At 40.1% G+C, this 21,161-nt stretch overlaps 2 protein-coding genes across 2 annotated transcripts in view; one reads left to right on the plus strand and one right to left on the minus strand.

The window, feature by feature from the left end:
- The window catches only part of TRAPPC3L (trafficking protein particle complex 3 like), a 16,120-nt gene extending 6,436 nt beyond the window's left edge, over positions 1–9,684 (minus strand). The window contains exons 1-3 of the mRNA XM_008637786.2: positions 9,474–9,684; positions 7,530–7,627; positions 5,987–6,086 (exon numbers count right to left, since the gene is read on the minus strand). Of these exons, the coding sequence (XP_008636008.1) occupies positions 5,987–6,086; positions 7,530–7,627; positions 9,474–9,515 (240 nt within the window). The 5' untranslated portion in view covers positions 9,516–9,684. The remainder of the gene's footprint in view (positions 1–5,986; positions 6,087–7,529; positions 7,628–9,473) is intronic.
- Positions 9,685–11,509: 1,825 nt separating this feature from the next.
- Positions 11,510–21,161, plus strand: FAM26D (family with sequence similarity 26 member D). The gene is made up of 2 exons (XM_008637787.2): positions 11,510–16,322; positions 17,108–21,161. The coding sequence occupies exons 1-2, from the start codon at positions 15,765–15,767 to the stop codon at positions 17,510–17,512; spliced, it is 963 nt and encodes a 320-aa protein (XP_008636009.1). The 5' UTR covers positions 11,510–15,764; the 3' UTR covers positions 17,513–21,161.

Raw genomic sequence — 21,161 nt, forward strand, 5'->3', positions numbered from 1 at the left:
TTCCCTACATGAGTGAAAAGGCTCAGTACTTCATGGCACCCAGGGTTCAGGTCACTGGCTCTGCATCAAGAGCTGACAGCACAAAGAAATGGTTAATGACTTCTACAAGAGGATTTTAACAATATGCTATGTAAAATGTGCTATAGTGTGCTCGTCATATGTAAATCAAGAGACTATCAGTACGTGAAGTCATTTAAAGTTTGTGAATATAATAACAGAAGATGTGTGTGGCTTTCTGACAGCCCACAAAAAGTAAAGGTTTTCTGTCCAGGTCATTTCCAGGGCAATTGCAGGTACAGCCTTGTATTGAGGCACCAGTGATCCCTCAAGGCTTCTCTGTCTTTGGATGTTTTGCCTCTGTAGAACATCTCCCTATTATCTTCTCCCACTCTAGATGCTCTCTTTCTATGGCTATAAAGTTCTAGTTTTGAGCGGCTTTCAGGCTCTGGGTGCAGCCTGTAGTGCTATGTAATATGTTTGTACTGGGCCTGCAGCCAGAATACAACAGAGGGCCTGGAAGGAAATTCCACTTTTTAAGACAAGAAAATATTTTTGCAGAAGACTGACTTTCGTTTTTTTGAATATCCTAGGAAAACTTAGTGTCTAGAGCTAGAAGAACCAGCAGGTGAGGCAACTGCACAGTCAGTGCCTCTGACAAATGCATTTCACCCCAGATCCGTATGCTTTACCTCACGCACTTGGAATTCATCACATGGCTCTCAGGGTGTTCAGAGTATTTGAAAACACTGTATTAAAGGAGAACAAAGTTACTTTCCCTGGGGTGGCTGGGCAGGCTTTTGTGCAGCATTTTACTGCCAGTCTCACCGAGTCTGCAAAGAATCATACTTCTGCTGTGCTTGAATCATGCTCTTCTCAACAAACCAGGGTATTCTACCCAGGTCTTCTCATACTCATTGTGCTTCTTCTGCAGGTTAAAGCATCTATATGCATATACAGGCCATTACTCTTGATGAAATAAAATCCAAGCGCTAATTCAACTCTCTGCTTAGAACTCTCTACGTTTTCAAGACCTTTGAGACAATGTTTCAAAGTTCTTTCATCCCAGATGACCTACTTAGCAGCGCGCTTACAACGTTATATGCCTAAATGCACCTGCTGCAGCTGAAAGCACAGATGCAACACTGCCAAAATGAAAGTCACAACAGCAGATGTGTCTGACACTGTGCCTGGCACATACACCAACCATTTTCTCCCCAGGATCCTCTCCTGCTATAGCATCTACCTACTTCCAGGCTATATGACCCTTCCCATTTGTCTGGTTTTATCTTTCCTTATGAGAGCTGCCCCAACATTTTCTGTCCAGCCCCATTTCACCTCCTCCCTGGGCCAAACTTCCCTTTCCAAAACTGTGTTTCCACCTTCTTGCTCGGAAAATCAAAGCAAGTAGGGATGCACTGGGGACGACAGCAAGTAGGTTAATGAGTTGATCAAAGAAATACGGAAAACAAGCAGGTAGATGTAAAGATAAGGCCTCCAGTGCAATATAATAGCTGGGACATAGAGGCAAAAGCATAGCTAGTAGAGGAAAGGGTGGGAGGACAGAGTGATCCCACTTAGAGCTTCTGGCATCCTCTTTTCCCTCAGAAGAAAGCTTAGGGCTCTGCACCTGAGTAGCCCAGGCCATCTGAAATGGCAGCACTTCCCAGCCCTATCTTCTGCTTTATTGTGGAGGGGCAAATCCAAGGTGAATTCCCCTCTCCTCCTCCTTCCCTGCTTCATGTTTGCAGGTAACTCATGTTGAGAGTGTCTCCACACCCAAGAGCAGCTGCTGAACGCTTTGTGCTGCAATGTGTGCCTGGTAGGAGCCCATCTTTCACTGATCCTCATTCCCAGGGCTGTGTGACTCATTTATCTCACCAAAACACCTGTGACTTAATGGAATTTCCATGTGTATCCTAGAATATTTCTATAAAAACAGACTGCAGTAACAGCCAGTTTGACCCTATGTTTTCAAGTGGAATGTGGGTTTGGCAAATTTAACTTTGTCCTTCAAGGGGCTATTGAAAAAGCTGCTCTCTATCAACATTGTCCCCAAATTCAGCAGCTACCGTGGCAGCTCAGAAAGAGACAGACTGTTGTCAACACTGTCCAAAACAAACTGGAGAGAGAGAGGAAAAAAAAACAACAAATAAAACCAAACAGCAAGATCAACACTTTCTACTGGAAAATTACATTTTGCATTAATTCTGATACCCATCAAAATATGAGAACACAGGAAAACAGGAAATGTCTGTTCAATGTTCTGTGCTCTGCCCCTCAGTTTACTCATTAAAATTCTCTTAACTCTTCTTCCACTACACATCTGCTGCTCCATCAAACTCAAAGTCTTTGTTATAACAATAAAGGCTTTTTAACCATGCTAAGCCCTCATATGCTTTAAATTTAGTTTCAGCTGTATTTTGCATTATGGTATGATGAATCTGTCCAAATTCTATTGTTAAAATTTCCTATGTAAAAGAGAACTTGCACGGAAACTATGCAAAAGAAGTAGCTGGTTTACAATGCAGCACCAAATTAAGGCCAAATTGCAAAGCTGTAAAGTGAAAATTGTGAAAATGTCTTGGCAGGAACAATAATTTAAGTGCATAGATAAGCAATTCAATGAATATAAAAACATAATTTTTTTTTAAACCAGGCTATAACTGGACAGCAACTACTTTAAAACTACCAATTACAGCTTCTCAGAGGATAAAACAAAGGTCTTTTCAGTCTTTGTGACTCCAAAAGACTGGAAAGTAAAATGAATGAGGTGGTTTAGAAGCTGCATCCCATAAATCTGTCTCATATTTCTATGAAGCTATGGAAGAAAAAAGAATATCTGTTTAGACACTTACAGAGGCTTGCCACCAAAATGATGCCCATATAAAGCAAAATCTCACTTTTGAAAATGTTACTTGCAGCTCTATGACATTCTGTATTGCTTAATGAGAAAATGAGATCTATGCAGTCAGAATTAAAAATGTATCACGGCCCTTTTTCAAAGTCTCAACCAGCATTCAATCTCTCTCAAGCAGCAAGAATAAAAATCATTAACATTTTGATGGTGTTTAAACACAGTCTAGAATTACTGAAATATTTGGGAAGCCACTCACTTATCAGTCCCTCTCCATACTACTTGGGACTTTTCACTACCAAACATTTTATTGCATAAGTCAAGATGCCAAGAAAGTAAATACAAACTGTTAAAAAAATTAAAACCATGATTTCAGATGGCATAATAGCAAGATTAATGAAGGACCAGGATTAATCTCCTTAAAAGGAGAAAAGCAGCCAAAATAATATTTCTGCTAGCATACTTTTCATTCTTAGTATTTTTCCAGTCAGTGTTTGCAAAGAGGAAGATGCATTAAAGGTCTTGCCATCTGTTGCCAATTCCAAACTTCTCTTCTGAACTTTTCTTTACTCTTCACAGTGCAGCACTTCAATGTTCTGTTAACTCTCTACCACTGTAGACTATATTACTCAGCACAGCCACCTGCTTATGCGTTTCCCTCTCCCTGCTGAGATCTGAAAACCAGCATTTACCAGCTTCATGAATTCTGCCAGCTTCTGCCAGACCTTCAAACTGGCCATATGTCAATATACAGGGACCTCGTGTGGCAGCACCTTCCATGACAAGGGGCATCACTTCTCTTGTCCCACAGCTCTGGACTAGGGGGTGACATGGTTGGATTACCCCATCCCTTGTTATCCTCAGGGAGGTCTTTTCAAAAAGCTCCAGAGATGTTTATTTCCTGCATTCACAGGGTACCAAGGGTCTAAAAGAAAGCCCATCTCTGCAGCCATTGCTTTTCAGGAACAGATCTACCCTTAGGCACAGCACTGTTTAATCCAGCAGTGGAGCCTGCCAGCCAGCACCAGCTCGCTGTGGACCAGAGGGTGTGGTCTGGCTGCTTCCAGCTCTGGCACACACAGACATCTCCTGGTGCTAGAGAAGGTAGTGTACAGATTAGATCTAAAACCAGAAGCTGTTTTTTGCAACTCATTTGATCAGATCAATTATATCAAGGTCCTATGAGGAGGAATTGAATTAAACTTTTGTTTTTACAGTATTATAGAGAAAAATTATCACCCTCATTTCCAAAGTAATTCTCAGTTATACTCAGATCTAAATTCCGAATCCCATCTTGGACATTACTTCTTCAGCTGGGCTTTGTTCTTAGTATCATTCCTTGATTTGCCAGAAAGCCTACTTTTACATGTCCTGTTTAATCTCTTTTTTAATTCAGTCCCAACTATAACCATGCCAAGTCACAGGACCAACACGAGAAGTCAGTGAACACCATGGGAACTCAGTGTAGAAGGGCTCTCTTTGGCTCCTCATCAAAACTTGTTGGCCCTTCTCCAATCCTGTATAAGGTAGCAGTAAGCCCAGGCTTTGCAGTCTGAACCAGTGGTGGAAGTTTTAAGCTCCCAGTCACTGCCTTAGGTGCACCTTTTCTCCAGTATTTATTTCTTGATCTGGGAAGCTGGCTTTGTAGTCCTCATATTATGTTTTTTTTCTTTTGCTTCATCTCTTTCCATTTCCACAGGGAACACCCACAGCCTTACACACTTTGTTTTCCAAAGGACTGCAGGATAACAGCTATGTTAACAGCAGGTTTGGCTCTAACTACATGAATTGCTTAACTGTCTTAATTACTTTAACTTTGAACTGGTTTTACTCATCCTCAAACAGATTTATACCTGTGAAGACTTAGTGCAGTTAAGTATTTAAGCACTTTCTCCTGGCTGGGAGCAATCATGCTGAAGTGTTAAGGAGATGATGTAAACAGCTTCATGATTCTGAACTAAAAACTTTAGTAGAGTATTTGCAGTTACTTACTGGGTCACTTTCCATGTTTTGTTGGTATGTGTCTCAGACAAATGTGCTCAAAGATTAATTTATAATTGTTTTGCCAAAGAAAAGTGAAAATGCTGTCCATATCGCGTTTTGCCTCAGAAATGTTATACTCCTACTACAGAACTCCTCTTTCAGTTTGCTAAAAATAGTCTTTCGAAGGGACACTGTGTGCTTTCAAGTTTGTTCCAATCTTTCCAAGCAATTTTTTACTTCTCTTAATAAGTGTCTTTTGAAGTACAACCTGCAGAGAAATAGTGTCTTTTTCCATTGTTAATTTCTCACTGTACTTTGCTGTTGAATACCCTGTACTTGAGAATGATGGTTCAACTCTAATAATGCACTTGTAAAGAAGGGAACTATGAGGAATAAGACCCAGAAAACCACATATCTGACATATATGTGAAAATAAGGTACCAATACCACCTGAAGAAGAATGTAAAAGTGAACAAAAATGTGATTTTTCAGCCTGTTTTAATTTTTTAATGAGGCAGTGTATTTTAAAACAGTGATTGAAATGCTGCTTGTCTCACCAGTTTCATTCAGTTGTCCTCACTGTCTCCAATGGATCCTCTACCCCAGCTCAGCTGCTTACCAGGATGAACTTTATTATATATCATTCTTATTTAAATTTCTCTTTGAAATTCCCTGGAATTCTAACTTGCCAATGGGGGCAAAAGTACATCTTTAGAAACCTGTGTCTTTCTTGTCTGACAGAAGTGTGAACAGCTACTGAATTAAAGGGAAATTTCCATTAAAGCAGATGAAAGTATATGCTCTGATTTTATCTTTTTGATTTTATTATTAGGTTTGTGGGTAGTTGGGAAAATGTTCCTCTCAATTTCTTTTCTTACAGTTCTTCTTTGCTATCACTGAGGTTTTTCTTTGTGCAGAAAATCCTGCAGCTTATTCTTAATATTATGATTTTAAAGTTAAAAGATCTCTAAGATAATTATGGAGATGATGAGAGGAGACAAATGACAGAAGTAAAAATATCAAATTTTAAGATCTGTATGAGATGGTCAAGACTTATGCTCCTAGGAAGAGAAAAAGGAAGGGAATATATGATTCTAAGCTAAAACCACTGAATCTGATGACACTTTAGAAAATGCAAACCTCATTTACCTGTGCAATCATGTCTGCGGTTTCAGAGTAACTGCGGCACTTTTTCACAGCTGAACGAGCCAAAAAGTCATCAATCAGCCTTATGCCAATGCTGTATCCCCTAAGGAGGAAACAAGGAAAGGCAACATTAGATCTGATGTCTAATGTGATGACAAAACCAAAAAGTGGGTTTGGCAGCGTGAAGACTAAAACTGCAGTATGTCACGTGCCTAGAAACAATTAGGTATTTATCTATTGCCTAAGTATCAATAGCAATAACATTGGCAAAGGTGTAACCAGCATTGAGCAAGGTACGCACTAGTGACATACAAAACTACTTAAGATACTTTTCAACTTTTATGCCTTAGATTTGCAAAGTCAAATTAATAACAGATGGGTAAGCAGCTACTTGGCAAGTGTACAGTGAAGAACACCCTTCTCACTACAGACTATACATGTACACAGAGAGAGAGAAGTACACTGTCCCCAGCTGTCACACAGCTGCTGAGCTGTGAGGTTTTTTTCTGAAGCTGGGCTGTTTTCTTAATCACAGAAGTAAAGAACATATTGTTTTAATGAAACCTGTCATTATAGTATCAAGTCTTCCTCAAAAAAGAAGATTTTATAGAAACAACTGCAATAATGAAAACATAAGGAGCAAAATCTGCCTCCACACATTCCAAAACTGCTCTCTAGTAATTTCTACCATGGCATCATTAAAAAACTTTGTGCATTTTTTAAATATATGATTTTCACCAGGGCTGAATGAGAGATGAATATAAAAAAAAATCTGAGGGATGTTATCCCTTATAAGTTTGTGAATAAATTACTTTTCTTTTTTCCAACAATGATTTTTTTTTTCATTTACTCTGACAGATAGTTATTGGACTACAGCCAGTTTGCAAACTTTCAGGTTACTAGTAAAGTGGTCAGGTATTCTGTCCACTGTGGTTGTTGTAAATCCATTTTATATGTCCACTTTGCCCACAGGCATAAGCCTTACTGTTCTGCCAAAGACCTTACTATATCTTCTTGTTAACCAGCTCAAAAGCTGTTTCTTGCTGATTTTCCATGATGTAATTATTTTTATGGTAGCGAATATCAGGATGACAGGGTTTTAAACATAGGATCTTCATTTTCCAAAGACATTATCCACGTGAAAATCCATCCTTATTGACCTTTTGTGCTATCTCACCCCCTGCTGTATGATCTTTTAAATGTGAGAGGCCCATTTGCCCCTACCCCACTGAGGGATACAGGATATGAATTTCAGAAGATTATATTAATAATTAGCATAACTAAAGAATCAGCAAGGAACAAATGTAAGCCATAGAAACAATCCTGACACTTTTCCTCAGAGAATTAAAAAGCTAATTGTTGATCTTAATTCACAAATTAGTGCTATTTCTGTTGACCGAACATTGAAACTTTCCCCTGTCTTCTCTGTAACCATAGACAAAATGCTGGAACTTGTAAGATAACAAAAAAAAAAAGCTGAAAGGTAATATATATATGTAAACAAATAGCACTATGGATAAAACCAAACATTTGAAGCAATACTTACATTCTATCTAAACAGGCATTGACATCTTCATCTTTTTCATAGTCCTTGCACAGCTGGGCTACCAAAGCCCCATATGTGAGTACAAAAAGTTCTCTGCTCTGTCAGAAAATACAAAAATTGAAAACGAAACAAACTAGAATCCAACTTTTCCATGGTTTTGAGCTGCTGCTGTATTAAAAGCAAGCAAAATAACATTTACACTAATAAAGAAACTTTTGTCCATGGATGCATAATCACTGAAATCGAGATTTCTAGTGGGACAGACTCTATATTGATCCTCACTTGAGTATGTAAGGGATTTGCTTACCAAAAATACCATTTCTTGGTATACTCAGAGTTACCATCATCAGGTGCATTCTTGCATCTTATGAGTGTATGTTGGCTGGATTGACAAATGCTGTCTAGTGCCATCCAAGAATAATGACACACAGCGGTAGGAAGAGTAATAGAGGCAATGAGCTTTTAATCCTTTTGCAGTAGGAACAACAGTTCACAAAGGTAGGGTTGATCTGATTCAAATCATTAGCTGCTTCCTCCAAAAAAGTAAAAAGTAGACAAAAATTCAGCTCAGAATAATGAAAAAATACTATAATTCAGCACAAGTCTAAAGAAGAACAACAAGATGAAGGGGATGGGTGAGGATTACAGCCCCTTGCCCAAGGAACATGGAGAGCAACTGAAGATGCCAAAGGTATATCTCTGCACTGATCCCGTCACAGGCACTAGTGTGAGGTCTTCAGCTGTGCAACAGTCTGGAGGGAAGTTTCCTGCTCTCTCTGCCCTGCCAGATCACGTCCATGCACTGCAGAACTGTTTGTATTTAGCAGGAGTAGCAGCTGGCTTTTAGGCAAGAGATTAGGCTGACTCTTACTAAACTTCTTGGACACGAATTAATTAAAGGAAGTGCTACAGCCCTGTGGCATGTGGTCAGATCAGAGCTGCTTTTTGTCTCTAGCCTGTAGAAAAATAATAGTGAATACTAATGAAAACAATAGAACTAATCACACTAGCAAAGTAAGAACAGCTTGGTGGAAAGATTTCTTCCTGTTCCTTTGCATCAGAAGTTTGATCAGTGTTGCTGTTTTAACAAGTCACTGTTCAAAATCTTAAGCAGAACCATTTTACAAACTCATTTTGGTGGTAAGTCGTGCTTAAAGTAACATGGTACTCTTGGCCAAATTCTCATTAACAAGTTTTCAGTGGAGTAAATTGATGTCATACAGGTCCTGTATTATTATTATTGTTCAGCAAAAAGTCTCTGTTGTAGTAAGAAAATTTCCTTAGAAAAACTTAAGCATAATATCAATATAATCATATTTATCAGCCACACTTGCAATCCACTGGAACACTTTTCGACCATAAACTTAGGTACATTAACTGTAATTATATTACACTCTTCCATTTCTTTTTCAGTGGAGACTTCTCTCCTCTTTTCAGAAATTGATACAACATTGTCTTAAAGCCTTCTGGAATTTTTCCACTGCCCAGTTCCTGTCAAAAATCACCATTCACCATACAGAAAGACCTAGGGGTCTAAATTCCTGAAGAAAAGTTTGTGTGGAATTGAACTATTCAAGCATAGAACAGAGATCTCCTTCTTCCTGTGTTTCATTGAATGACTATCTAACCACAGAGGTCCATAAACTTACCATGCATTTATATCTTAGACCATAAACACTTGAAGCACTTAGACCTCTGCTTCTGAACAGATTTCAGCCTCAGAAACTTTGTGCCCCTCTTTCCCAAGCCTGTAGAGAATCCCAGCATTAGGAATAGTAGCTATAAATGCTGCCAGCAGCTCTGCTCTTGTACCACCAATCTTATCCCATCTTTTCAATACTTTCAGATTGTTCAGAAATAGGAGTGTATAAAATGCATCAATTAAATAATAGGTTATTCTTACTCCATGCACAATTTTAATAACACATTACAAAAATATCTTACTATTTTGTGGTTCTCCTGCTTTCTTCCTGGTGACCGAGACATGTTGCTTGTGTAATTCCTGACGTATTTTGATTGTCAGTTTATATCTTTTCTTCCTCAAGCAGCACAGTTTTCTCTCAATCACTGTATTTCCTCTTTCTCTTAAGTTTTCTCCTCTCTGCTCTTCTGTCTTTTGCATGAGATGTGTTTGCTGCAGTCTGTAATGCTGCTGATGCTCCTCCTATTCTCTGCGTGCACCAAACCCTTTGGGAGGAATTTGACTGGCAACAGATCTGCCACTGTCCACAACATAAATAACCACTCTGTCCATAGGAATGTTTTGTAATCAAATACACAGCTAACAGACATGGGAAGCCAAATAGAACAGCCCCAAGAGATTCACAGGTATTAAGTTTTTAGGGACAGCAAAATTATTCTGTTGTTTGTATCAGACTTTGGTGTTTGGAGAGCTAACAAAAAACATCCTCTCTGAAGAATAACAACATAATTGCAAGATACTGCTGCACAAGGTAATTAAAAATTGATTGTTTTCAATCTAAAAAAGCTGTAGTCTTCTGCCAGTCCGACTGCTGTAGTCTGGTGAGTTAACATCTGTCCGAGCAGGGTAAGTGTGGCTTTTAAGGCACTGCTACCACCACGTTTGTGTAAAGCTGCCAGGACAGATCGAGAGAACTCAGCCTTCCAGAGGAATAAACTCTGTACCTGCTACAGCTGCCAGCTTGTGCAAATGGCACTTTCATTAACAATGTTCCTGGGGGTATTCTATCATTCTTAACCTGTTATAGCCCCTATTTCTTAATATCCTCCTATGAACATCCAGGCTTAGTTCGTCTGTTTTCCCCTGTGGTAAATTTGGCCTATGTGGTAGCTTAGATTTGCAATGAGTTTTGACTATGGTCACTGATGAATTTAGAAATTAATTAGGTAGTTATCAGTCCTTATAGGACTTACCTTCATATACATTTCCACTGAGTCCTCTCAGGAAAGCAAGTAAAAATATATGGCCTCCTCTGAACAACATGCTGTTATTAAATTTCCTTTAACTAATAGATCCAGTGCTAGAGTAAAATTACAGATATTTACTACTGCAGATACCCAGAAAGCATTCAGATGTGATTAACTTAGGATTAGGAAGATTAATTTACTTTAAAAAATGGTAAAGTTATGACACAATTCAACAAGGAAAAATGGGACAGATAAAAGGATTTTCAGCTTTTTCTGTGCAAAGCTTAGTCATCCTAACAGCTTTTATTTTACACAGAATGAACTGGTATTGACAATTTTACAATGCAATACCTCTTCCTTTTTTTTTTTTTTTTTTTGCAGGTGCTCTTCTGGCCCTGTAAAGTCTTGTTCCATTTTGTAAGTTAAACTCTTGTAGGTACTTTCCGTATCTAAATTTAAACAAATTTTAAAAGCCAGGCATGACAATTCTCTAGATAGTTAATTGCATTTCTAAATTGAGTCTGAGATAGGTTTGTTTCTCTGATTGTCTCCAACTGGAGACAAGCACCAAACATGCCTCACATTGCAAGAGTAATCCCATATTCCACAAGAAAGTGTACTGCATTACATTTTAAAAAAAACCAAACTGTAAAAGAGTATCATTAGTGTAATTTAACTCCAGTGAACCCATTGCAAAGCACTTAAGGCTACCCATAAATGAGCACAATTTTATTTATCCGGTTCAGAATACGTGGATGAATTACTTCAGCCTGTATTATTAATACCATAATCATGAAGGAACCCTGCACACCAGACAGAGCAATGCATGGTAAGGACACATCAACATCCTTTGAAAAATACATATGTGCCCACGTGTACACGAGTAAATTCATACATATATTGCTATGCATTGAGTAGAATGGACTACATTTTGAAAGGTTTGCACATGATTGAGAAAATGAAGCTGACGTGGTGTGTCCAAATAAACTGGGAGTTCAATGGCTCCAGTGAAGGAAACAAGTCCTTGGTGGGCTGTCTTGAAGTCCTGCGAAAAGAATAGAGGTGGGCACATATCTGGCACCTGTTTTAATCCTGAACATATACTTCTTAGAAGTAATCCAAGGCAATTGGAATAGTGAGAAAGTTAGCATCACCCCACACCTCCCTTTCTGTCATGTTTTTCAGGAGAGAAATTTAGTCTTTAGCCCCAAGAAGGTCAGTCTGACACACCGCTTGAGCATTAGACTACACCAGTTCTCTTCATTCCCATAACACCAATAAAAACTCCACAAAATATATCCCAAAGCTCAAAAGCACAAACAAAAGTGTGCACCAACACCCTGTCTCTTGCAGTGGACTGGCTATTATGGGAAAACTGATACCTGTAGAGGTAAGTACATGATTTCTTTGGTAGCCTAACGATTCTCACAAACATGAATATCCCAGAGCAGAGTGCAATATAGAAGTAAATAATAAATTAGATATTGACTAATTAGAAAGCCTAAAAAAAAAGTGAAAAAGTTCTTTGAGCCAAAACAAGAATGCATTAACCACAAAAGGTGGGTGTCCAAATTAGTAAAATACAGGGTCAAGCTTTTGTTTGCTCTCCTTTTTCCAGATGGAAAGGCCTTGTATTAAATTATTATTATATAAATTGAATTCTTTCAAATCACAAGAAGGTAGGTGTTGAGGGCTTCAAGCTCAAAAGAGAACTTGAACACAGCTTTCTCATAGGGTGGCTGCTCTTTGACCATGCTTCCAAATAAAGCAATGCAATTGCTGTCACTTTGCTGTAGTGCCCTGCCTGGGAAGCACTCTCAGTTTGACCTGCTGAAACTTCCTTGGTTAGGTTATGTTTCTCAAGAGGGTTTTTTGAGATTTGAGTGCCTCCTTTCTGCTCTCTGCAGGGACCTGAAATCTCATAAATTTGCCTATAAAGCACAGCTGAATTCTGAAGTGAAATATGTAAGTTTTAAAAAAAATCATTAACAGGTTTCTGTTCATCCATTAACACAAAGCTTATTATGTTTTTCATCAGTGCTTGTTCTGATTACAGGGAGAGGAACTTCTCCCCTAACCAGGCCAAAGTGACTATGAAAATGACTTTGCAACCTGAATGCAACTGGTGATCTGGCAGATCACAGGACACAGGCAGTGCTCCCCTCTGCTCCCACAGGAAATCTGGCATGAAGGTCCTTTCATAGCATGCTTTCTAACATGCACAGGTAGGCTTGACATCCATGCAAACTAGAACTCAAAATGCAGTTAGAAGAGCCACAGAATATTGGCCTTTTGACTGTTGAGTGATGAAAACACGTGTGCAGGACCAGAGAGACCAGGATTCAGTCTCATCCTCCAAACTTCAGATGGAAAACAGAAGATCACTTCCCTCTTTGTCCTTACCTTTCCCTGGGCATTAAATAACAAAATCCTGGTCTTTTTCTGATCCAAAAAATATCAAAATCCTCTCAGTGGGGAAACTAAGCACAACTGGTAGAACTATGGCAGGAAAGCTGGAGAACTTCTTTGCAGCATAGTCACATCACATCACATCACTAATAATAACTGAGCTTTTGGAAGAAAGAGATGAGTGAGTGAGTTTTTACTAGATCAGGTGGAGAAGAGAGCTGAAACCAATCTCTCCATTCTGCCATGGTTGCTTTATTTCAATAAAAAGCAAACTGGAGAATAAAACTGTTTGCTGTGTATGGGAAGGTGAAATATGTCTTCCAATAACCATGTTTTAAAAGAAATGACAAATGATTTGCATTCCTTAAAAAAAAATAAAATCTCTTTTTCTCATAAGTGAGGTTACTGGCAGTGAGTTCAAGCTTACAGAGCTCTGCAATATGAAAAGCAAAACCATGACTAAGGTTTGTTCATGCATCCTATTTGCCTCAGATGTCAGCTATAAGCATCTTTTTGCCTCACAGGCCAGCCGGCTGCCACCTCAGGTAGTGGTATTTTGGATTGCATCCAGTCCTCACTCTTCCTGGGAATTCAATAAAGAGCCTAAATGTCTATCTCAGGACCTGGGTTCCTCTGCAAAGGCAAGTACTTAAAGGTTTGATGTGCCACCCAAGCTCTTAATTGGATCCAACCCTGTAATTTGTCCCATAATAGGATGACCCAGCAGGATCATTTACGGCAGAGCATGAAAGCAAATGCCAAAGAAGTGAAAATGCATAAGTACAAAGTTGTTGTATTGATTGTAAAAATTGCCTCATTCAACAGCCTCAGGCTGACTATTAATATTTCAGTGTTGGACACCAGTTTCACATCTAATGTGTTTCTTGAGTAAACAAGTGATGCTTGGGAAAGCCTTCCTCCCTTATAAACAAAATAAGACACAGGTTCCCAAAGAAATCTCAGAAGGAATCAATCACAAATTTTAAAATGAACTGAGGCATAATGGAAGACTCTTATAAAATAATTTTGTAATAGCCTGATAGGTTTATTTCACTTTTTTTTTTTTCAAAATATAATGTCACTAGTACTGAAAAAAATTATTGAAAATCCTGTGATACTGAAATAAAATGAAGGTATAAAATGGCAATATTCAGACAGATCTGGGATTTCATTGTGCTATTACTCTGTCCAAACAACTAAGAACTTAACAACAAGTTCCAGAAAAGCTGCGACAAAGTGCTGCTGGATGTTTCATGTTTCTCTACTGCTTTTAATTTTGTGGAACAGTGTCACATTGTTTGAGAGCCAGTTACCAGCAAAGACCTCTTTCTCAGATGGTGGCTGGGGACGAGACATGCAGATGTCCACCCTAAAAGTGCACTGGAGAAACAGGGTCCTGCCTAGTGAACAGCGAGACATGCATAACATGCTACCCCTGTGTACAACAGCTGAGCGAGTGTCTCTGCCATCCAAGCAGACACCATGGGTGCTAAAACCACTGTTTGAGATGAAACTTATTATTAGCAACCCTCTCAGCAAGGGGAGAGAAGAGGCTACGCAGACGGACACTATTATATCACACAACCAAATTCACACATGCTGGAGATAGACATCTGTAATGGGAAGACAATTTTCCCCAAAAACTTTCTGGCTAACTTTTTTTTTCTGTTCTTGGTAAGAATGTTTATATGACAGACAGTCAGACTTTTCAGTACTTAAGGACAAGTATTTGCATATTCAGATCAGCCTAGGTTATGCAATGCACAGAACTACTGGATAGTGTGGCCATAGAAAAAGTGTGGTCCAGAGAAATTCATCAGGAGTGAAATGTTTTCAGCTTTTCAGGCCCCTGCTTAAAGCTTGATTTGTGAGAGATGCTCAGAGTCCAGGTCACATATCCCAATAACCAGAAGCTAGCTTTGGAAACGCTTAATTGAAAATTTTCTGTCTATCTCTGTCCATGGAATGGGACTGGCTATACTTGCAGAAAATCTTAAAACTTGTAATCACAAGCACGCTATATAAATAAATACCATCTGGCTTGACATTTTGTGAAGTGATTAGCAGATTATATATATATGTATATTATCAAAAAAAAACAAACAAAAACCAAACCAAAAAAAACCCAAACAAAAAACCTCAAACAAAAGACCCCACCCAACTTTCCAAAGGAAACGTTCAGCACCGTCAGGATAAGAGACGTGCCAGCTTCTTGCCACCTAGAGGTGAAGCGCTAAAATCCTCATGGTCCAGCAGCTAACTACATCTCAGGCTCCAGTGTTTGGAGAATGAATTGCCCCAGAACTGACATCAAATGCAAACAGCACTGGGATTCCAAACATTGTGCAACTTACGGAATATTTTCTAAGTTTATTTTAGAGCACAAGCATTTAAAATACTTCATTTTTTAAAAAAATCAGTCAATTTGCCAAGGATTTGTTTGGATGATCTTTTATGAAGAATAGCTGGAAGGCTCTTTTTTTTTTCCTAGTCTCATGCCATGTTTCTGCTAATTACTGCTGATTAGCAAACAGCAGCTTGGCAATTAACCTTGGCAGGTTAGCCATCAGTTTGATAGCACTGCATGTCATCCAAAAGGTAGGGGGAATTTATTGTTTATTTCAGACAATTAGCAAGGAGCTGGCAGAGCTCACAACAGCCTAAAAGCTCGATTTTCCAGGACAGCTGAGATAAATTACTGAATCAATTAAAACACATCAGTGGATGTCTGCAAGCATACTTAAAGCTAGCATAGAAGCCACTGAAAAGTAGTGGGAGGAGAAAGACTAGCAAGGGGGGGTTTTTGGGGGTTGTGTCTGGTGGTATGCTTTTCGAGCTGTTGGTGCTTATTCTGCTCTGCCATTAACACTAGTTAGATATAACTAAAAGCTAGTGTCGACTTAAAGCAAAAGAATCTGGTAAAGTATAGGGTCTAAAATGACTTTCCTTCCAAAGTGGTTAACTTTTCTAAAGGGCAAGGAGGTTGTTATTGCCAATGCAATAATTGCAATCTTGACAATTGGTGGGCAGCAACTCTTCTCTTTCTTCACGTTCAGCTGTCCCTGTCATGTTGGACAGAACCTTATCTATGGGCTAGCTTTCCTAGGAGTGCCTGCACTGATCCTTCTGATTGTTGGCTATGCCCTGAACAACCAGACTTGGAGGCTGGTTATGGGCAAAAGGTCTCATTTTGAGAAGGTGACTTCATCAAACCGGTTGCTGAAATGCAAACTGGTGTGCTTTGTCTTGTGCAGCATCACTGGGAGGGCACTGGTTGCTCCAGTCACGTGGCTTGCTGTCACCCTGATAAATGGCTCATATTATATCTGTGCTGTGAGTGAGTATGTCCCTGTGTATTACTATGGAGCTGCTCCCAATGTTACTGCTAGTGAACGCAGAAGGATACTGGCTATGTTTCCCTGCAGTCAGCTGGTTCCTCCAGAGCTGACCCGGGTGAGAGATGAAGTGATTCTCCTCCTCCGATACCAGTCACAAGTGAGTAACTCATGTTGCTTCTGTTGCCTGTGAACCTGATGATGAGAGAGGGAGCTAATTCAACAGGCAAAGCCTTAGGATAAAACAAGATCAGTGTCCTCTGTCTTGAGTGCTAAATCTCTCTGTGTTTTGAAGCCCACTTTTTATTTCAAGTGGAACTGAACTTTAGGTGTATATAAACCACTACTTCTGCTTGTCCCATTTGTTACCTGCTACCAGAAGATGTACTCTTCCTTGTGTAGTATCCTAAAAAGTATTATTAAGTAAGATAAATGGAAGCTCTAGAGCCAGGGAGGGTATAAAGTTTCTTCATTAAAGCAGAAGAAACATGTGACTAAGAGGCCAGGCTGTGAGAGTTTTATGTGAACCCATGTAAAATCTTGGGTTTTAGATCAGACTCAATTCTAAAGTTTTGCATACTGGATAAATAATAGGGGGAGCATTAAGTTGTTACTTAGAGAAAATTGGTTTTAAACAGGCTATAAGCTTATACAGTCTAGGAATTAGATGGCTTATCTTCTTACAATAATAGCTGGGAAAGCAATATACCCAAAACCCAGAACTTCCTTAAACTTGGCAGGAACAGGTGATTTTATACCACACAGCTGCCTCCACTATGGACTGGGTTTGGTGATGACAGATACTTTCCAGGCTTATACCTTGTTAATGCTATTATTTAGGAAAAGCAAGTAAAGATCATATTACAGATTTTTTGGTGCTCAGAAGTTACCACTCTGAGTATTTTCAGCTCTAACAGTTATGTTCCTTTTTTTTCTTTCTGTAAGGTGGCTGGCTGGCTTTTGATTGCTGTGGTAGTCATCACTGTGTTCCTTTCCTACTGCCTGGCAAGCTGTTTCTCCCCACTCAGCTTTCTACATTTCAGATACTGGAGCAGCTATGTCCACAATGAGCAGGAGCTCTTTGATGAGGCGACAGAGCAGCACTCCAGGCTCTATGCCATGCAGCATGTGAAGAAGTTCTTTGGCTTTGTCCCAGGAAGTGAGAATGTAAAGGAAATTCGTATCCCATCTCTCAGGGAGTGGCAAGCCATTTCTGGACTGGCCTTTCTAAAACGAGTGGATGAGGAGCACTATGATTACAGCCTCCTCCATGACTGGGCACTCAAGGAGCGTGCAAATGGAAAATATCTAAGGATTGATGAAGGTGCTGGGATCATAACACAGCTCTGAAGATCCAAGCCCCCACAATACTTTGCAGGAAAGCAGGAACCTGTCTAGCTCTGTATCAGACCTGAGCTGCTCTGGAACTTTCCAATACAGTATTACATTGATATAGAAAGTATGTGAGCAAGTGCATCTTGTCAATGTAGCCCTTTAGCACATGCTTAGAGATGCCTTTACTGGTGGCATTTTGACTCCTGTGGGATATTGTGATCTATGCCTAGATTAGGGTGGGCTATTTCAAGCTTCAGCTCTCTGCTTTCTAATAGTTGTGCTAAAGGATAAGTATGTACTGAGAAAGTTATTTGCAGATGCTTTTTTATGGTTTTTTTTCTTTCTGTTAAAAGGATCTTTAATAGGTAGACCTTGATTGGATTCTATGAATTGGTCCATTCTGTATAGAGCAAGGGCAGCTATCCAGCTTTTCCTTAGTGACAGCTAGCAAAAATGACTTATTTCTCCTCTTCCACTTTTTTTTGTATCATATAAGTAAACTACACTGAGCTAACTACTGGTTAAGTCTGGGGCTACAGTAGCACATAGGAAACACGTGGGGAATTTTTATCTTCAAAGGCTGAATTTAGATACAATGATGAGAGAACTTTCAATTCTGATAAAGAGATTAAAATCCCCACTGAGGCACATGGTGGAGGTGTATAACATATAGCAGCTGCATGAACAAACACTTGACATATGGCAAGCTGAGTTGAATTGTATTCTGGCTGAAAGCAATAGCAAGGTCCGTTTCCTTTCTGGAAATATTTCAAAATCTCTAAGGTGTTTGTGTGTTTGCCTTCTGTACAAATAGCAAATGAGGGTGGGAAAAATCTCAGTCTGTGCAGAAGAGTTTGCTTTGCCTCTGTAAACTTGTAATTTATACATATACTGGGTCCATGAATATTACTGTGACTAAAAACTACTGAATTTTGTGAAAGAAGGCTTAATGATGTTTTTCTGTTAAATCAGTTTGGTATGATGGGATATACTCATCTCCTAACACACAGATGTTTCTAACTCTAAGGTGGAGGGAAACGCATACCATAATTTTTTTAATCTTTCCTGTGTTGCCTTGCTATGTACATGTATACATGTGGGCTCCAGAGCCATGTGCTACATGATAGGATGCTATCTGCTACTAATAAATTACCCCAGGTGCTTGAAATGGAAAAATATAATTATTTAGTACATTTCACTAGAAAATGCAGGAGCCAGAGCTGCTCTGTCATTCCTCTCTTCATCTGGATAGGGGAGAGAGAATAGAAGGAGAGGGAGAGATCACTCAGCAATTACTGTCAAGGGCAAAACAGACGCCACTTGGAGAAATTACTTTATTACCAATGAAATCAGAGTGGGATATAATGAGAACCAAACCCAAATCTTAAAGTACCTTTCCCCACCACCTTTCTCCTTCCTGGGCTTAGTTCCACTCACAAATTTTCTCTCGTCTCCTCCAGTGCCACAAGGGGCTGTGTGAGTGAATGGGGGTTGCAGTCAGTTCATCACACATTGTCTTTACTGCTCCTTCCTCCTTGGAGGGAGGGCTCCTCACACTCTCCCCCTGTTCCAGCATGGGGTACCTCCTTCCAGGAGACAGCCCTCCACCGACTTCTCCAGTGTGGGTCCTTTCCAGAAGCTGTAGTTCTTTATGAACTGCTCCAGTGTGGGCCCCTTCCATGGGGTGCAGCCCTTCAGGACCCACCTGTTCAAGGGTAGGTCCCCTGCAGGGCCACAAGTCCTGCCAGCAAACCTGTTTCTGTGTGGGCTCCTCTGCCCACAGGTCTTGCCAAGAGTCTGCTCCAGCACAGGCCCCCAGTGGGGTCACAGTCTCCTACAGCCATCCATCTGCTTCAGCATGGGCTCCAGGTGGATCTGTTCCACCAGGTACCTCCATGGCTCGCACCACGGGGTGCAGGGGAATCTCTGCTCCAGAGCCTGCAGCACCTCCTTCACCAAACTTGGTGTCTGCAGAGCTGTTGCTCTCACACATTCTCACTCTGACTGCAGTTTCTATTGCTCAGGCTCTTTTCCTCTCTTCTTAAATCTATTATCCCAGATGTGCTGCCACCATTGCTGATGGTGCTCAGTCTTGGCCACTGGTGGGTCTGTCTTGGAGCTGGCTGGCATTGGCTCTGCAGGACACAGGGGAAGCTTCTGGCAGCTTCTTACAGAAGGCACCCTTGTAGTGCCCCTGCTACCAAAATCTGGCCATGCAAACCTAACAAACGGTAATGGAACTGCACTGTTTATGTGAAGTCCTTAGGAAAAAAAGTACCTCTAGTAGTAACACAACTTCTGATTTAATTTTAAAAAATATTTGTGTTTTTTTATTTAAGAGGGAACACTGTAATCTGGAACACATGCAACTGATTTGTGTACCTGAATGCTTTGATAAAAAACCCCTATGCTGATTTCTGGATCCAAATGACAAAAAACTGCTGTCTTTAGTCTATGTGAATTCTTTCAATTTCTTCTATTGTTTTACAGTACTATTATAAAATGATGCAATATTTGTAGTTAAGAGTGAGCCGTAAAATTATTTTAATTTCTTGTACACCTAATTTTTAAATTAAGCTTCATGGTTTCTGATTTTGTCCTGGTTATTATTTGCCCTGTATTTTTCTTAATAGTATATAATTCAAAATACTGAGTGGAAATACTAACTGTATCTGTCACTGTGAAGTCAGCCTGCCAATAGACTAAGAGACTATCACGCTGTTAGCATAAATTAATCCATAGTACTACAGCTGTAGTATTTTAAGTGATTTGGTGTATTTCCCTTTACTCCTCTGCTCTTTGAAGCATGTAATGTATTGGTAGTGAAGGCACAGCTTTCAAATGAATTCGTGATTACAGACAAATCTATGAGTCGGTACAGTTGAAGAGTCAAACCGTGCTTGCTAAAATGAGTCATCTTACCTAAGAATCAACTTAGAATTCCAGTTTGCTCACTTGAAAATTATTCTTTTTATGTCCATGGTAAAAGTTTTCTGGAAACCCTGGGCTTATAATACGTATCTGTGGGAAAAATGCCAGCCATGGGGCCAGGAACCTGATGCACCTTAAAACTACTCTGTGTACCAAGTACCCATCAGGGTCTGCTGTTGTTTAACCCTCGACAGTCTTAAATTCACCCTTGCAGGTAACCCCCAAAGCAAGGTAGCTCCCAATATCGTCAGCCTTGACGACTCCTGTTCTGCACATCCATCATGGTGATGCCGCCGATGTGACGGGACTTCTGGAATCACGGTGAAGGCTTCCGGGCGAGTTTGCAGGTGCTGTTTAACCTCAAGCTGCAAATCACCAGCTGCATCAAATAAATCTACAATTTCTGGCAGAAATGGCATTCAGCTGCCTTCACGGCACCCGTACGCAATACCTATAGCACCGGGTTTGAATCCTCTTCCGTTTGCTGATGCCTGTAAATTTACAGGGGAAGAACGTCCAAGGGTGAACCATACCATCACTAGTCTGTGTAACGCAGGGACTGCCAACCTCAGCTCTGCCAAGGCCGCCGCTCCCGGGAGGAGCGCGGAAGCAGCGTAGGGGATGGCAGCAGGATCGCTACGGTCCGTCCTGCCCGGACCTTAGCGCCAGGCAGCGAGTGCTGGAATTAACTGAGCAGCGGGCACCGCGATTGTGAAAACGACCGGGGACGAGG

This window comes from Corvus brachyrhynchos, unplaced genomic scaffold (assembly GCF_000691975.1).
Source record: "Corvus brachyrhynchos isolate BGI_N302 unplaced genomic scaffold, ASM69197v1 scaffold14, whole genome shotgun sequence".
Taxonomy (NCBI): domain Eukaryota; kingdom Metazoa; phylum Chordata; class Aves; order Passeriformes; family Corvidae; genus Corvus; species Corvus brachyrhynchos.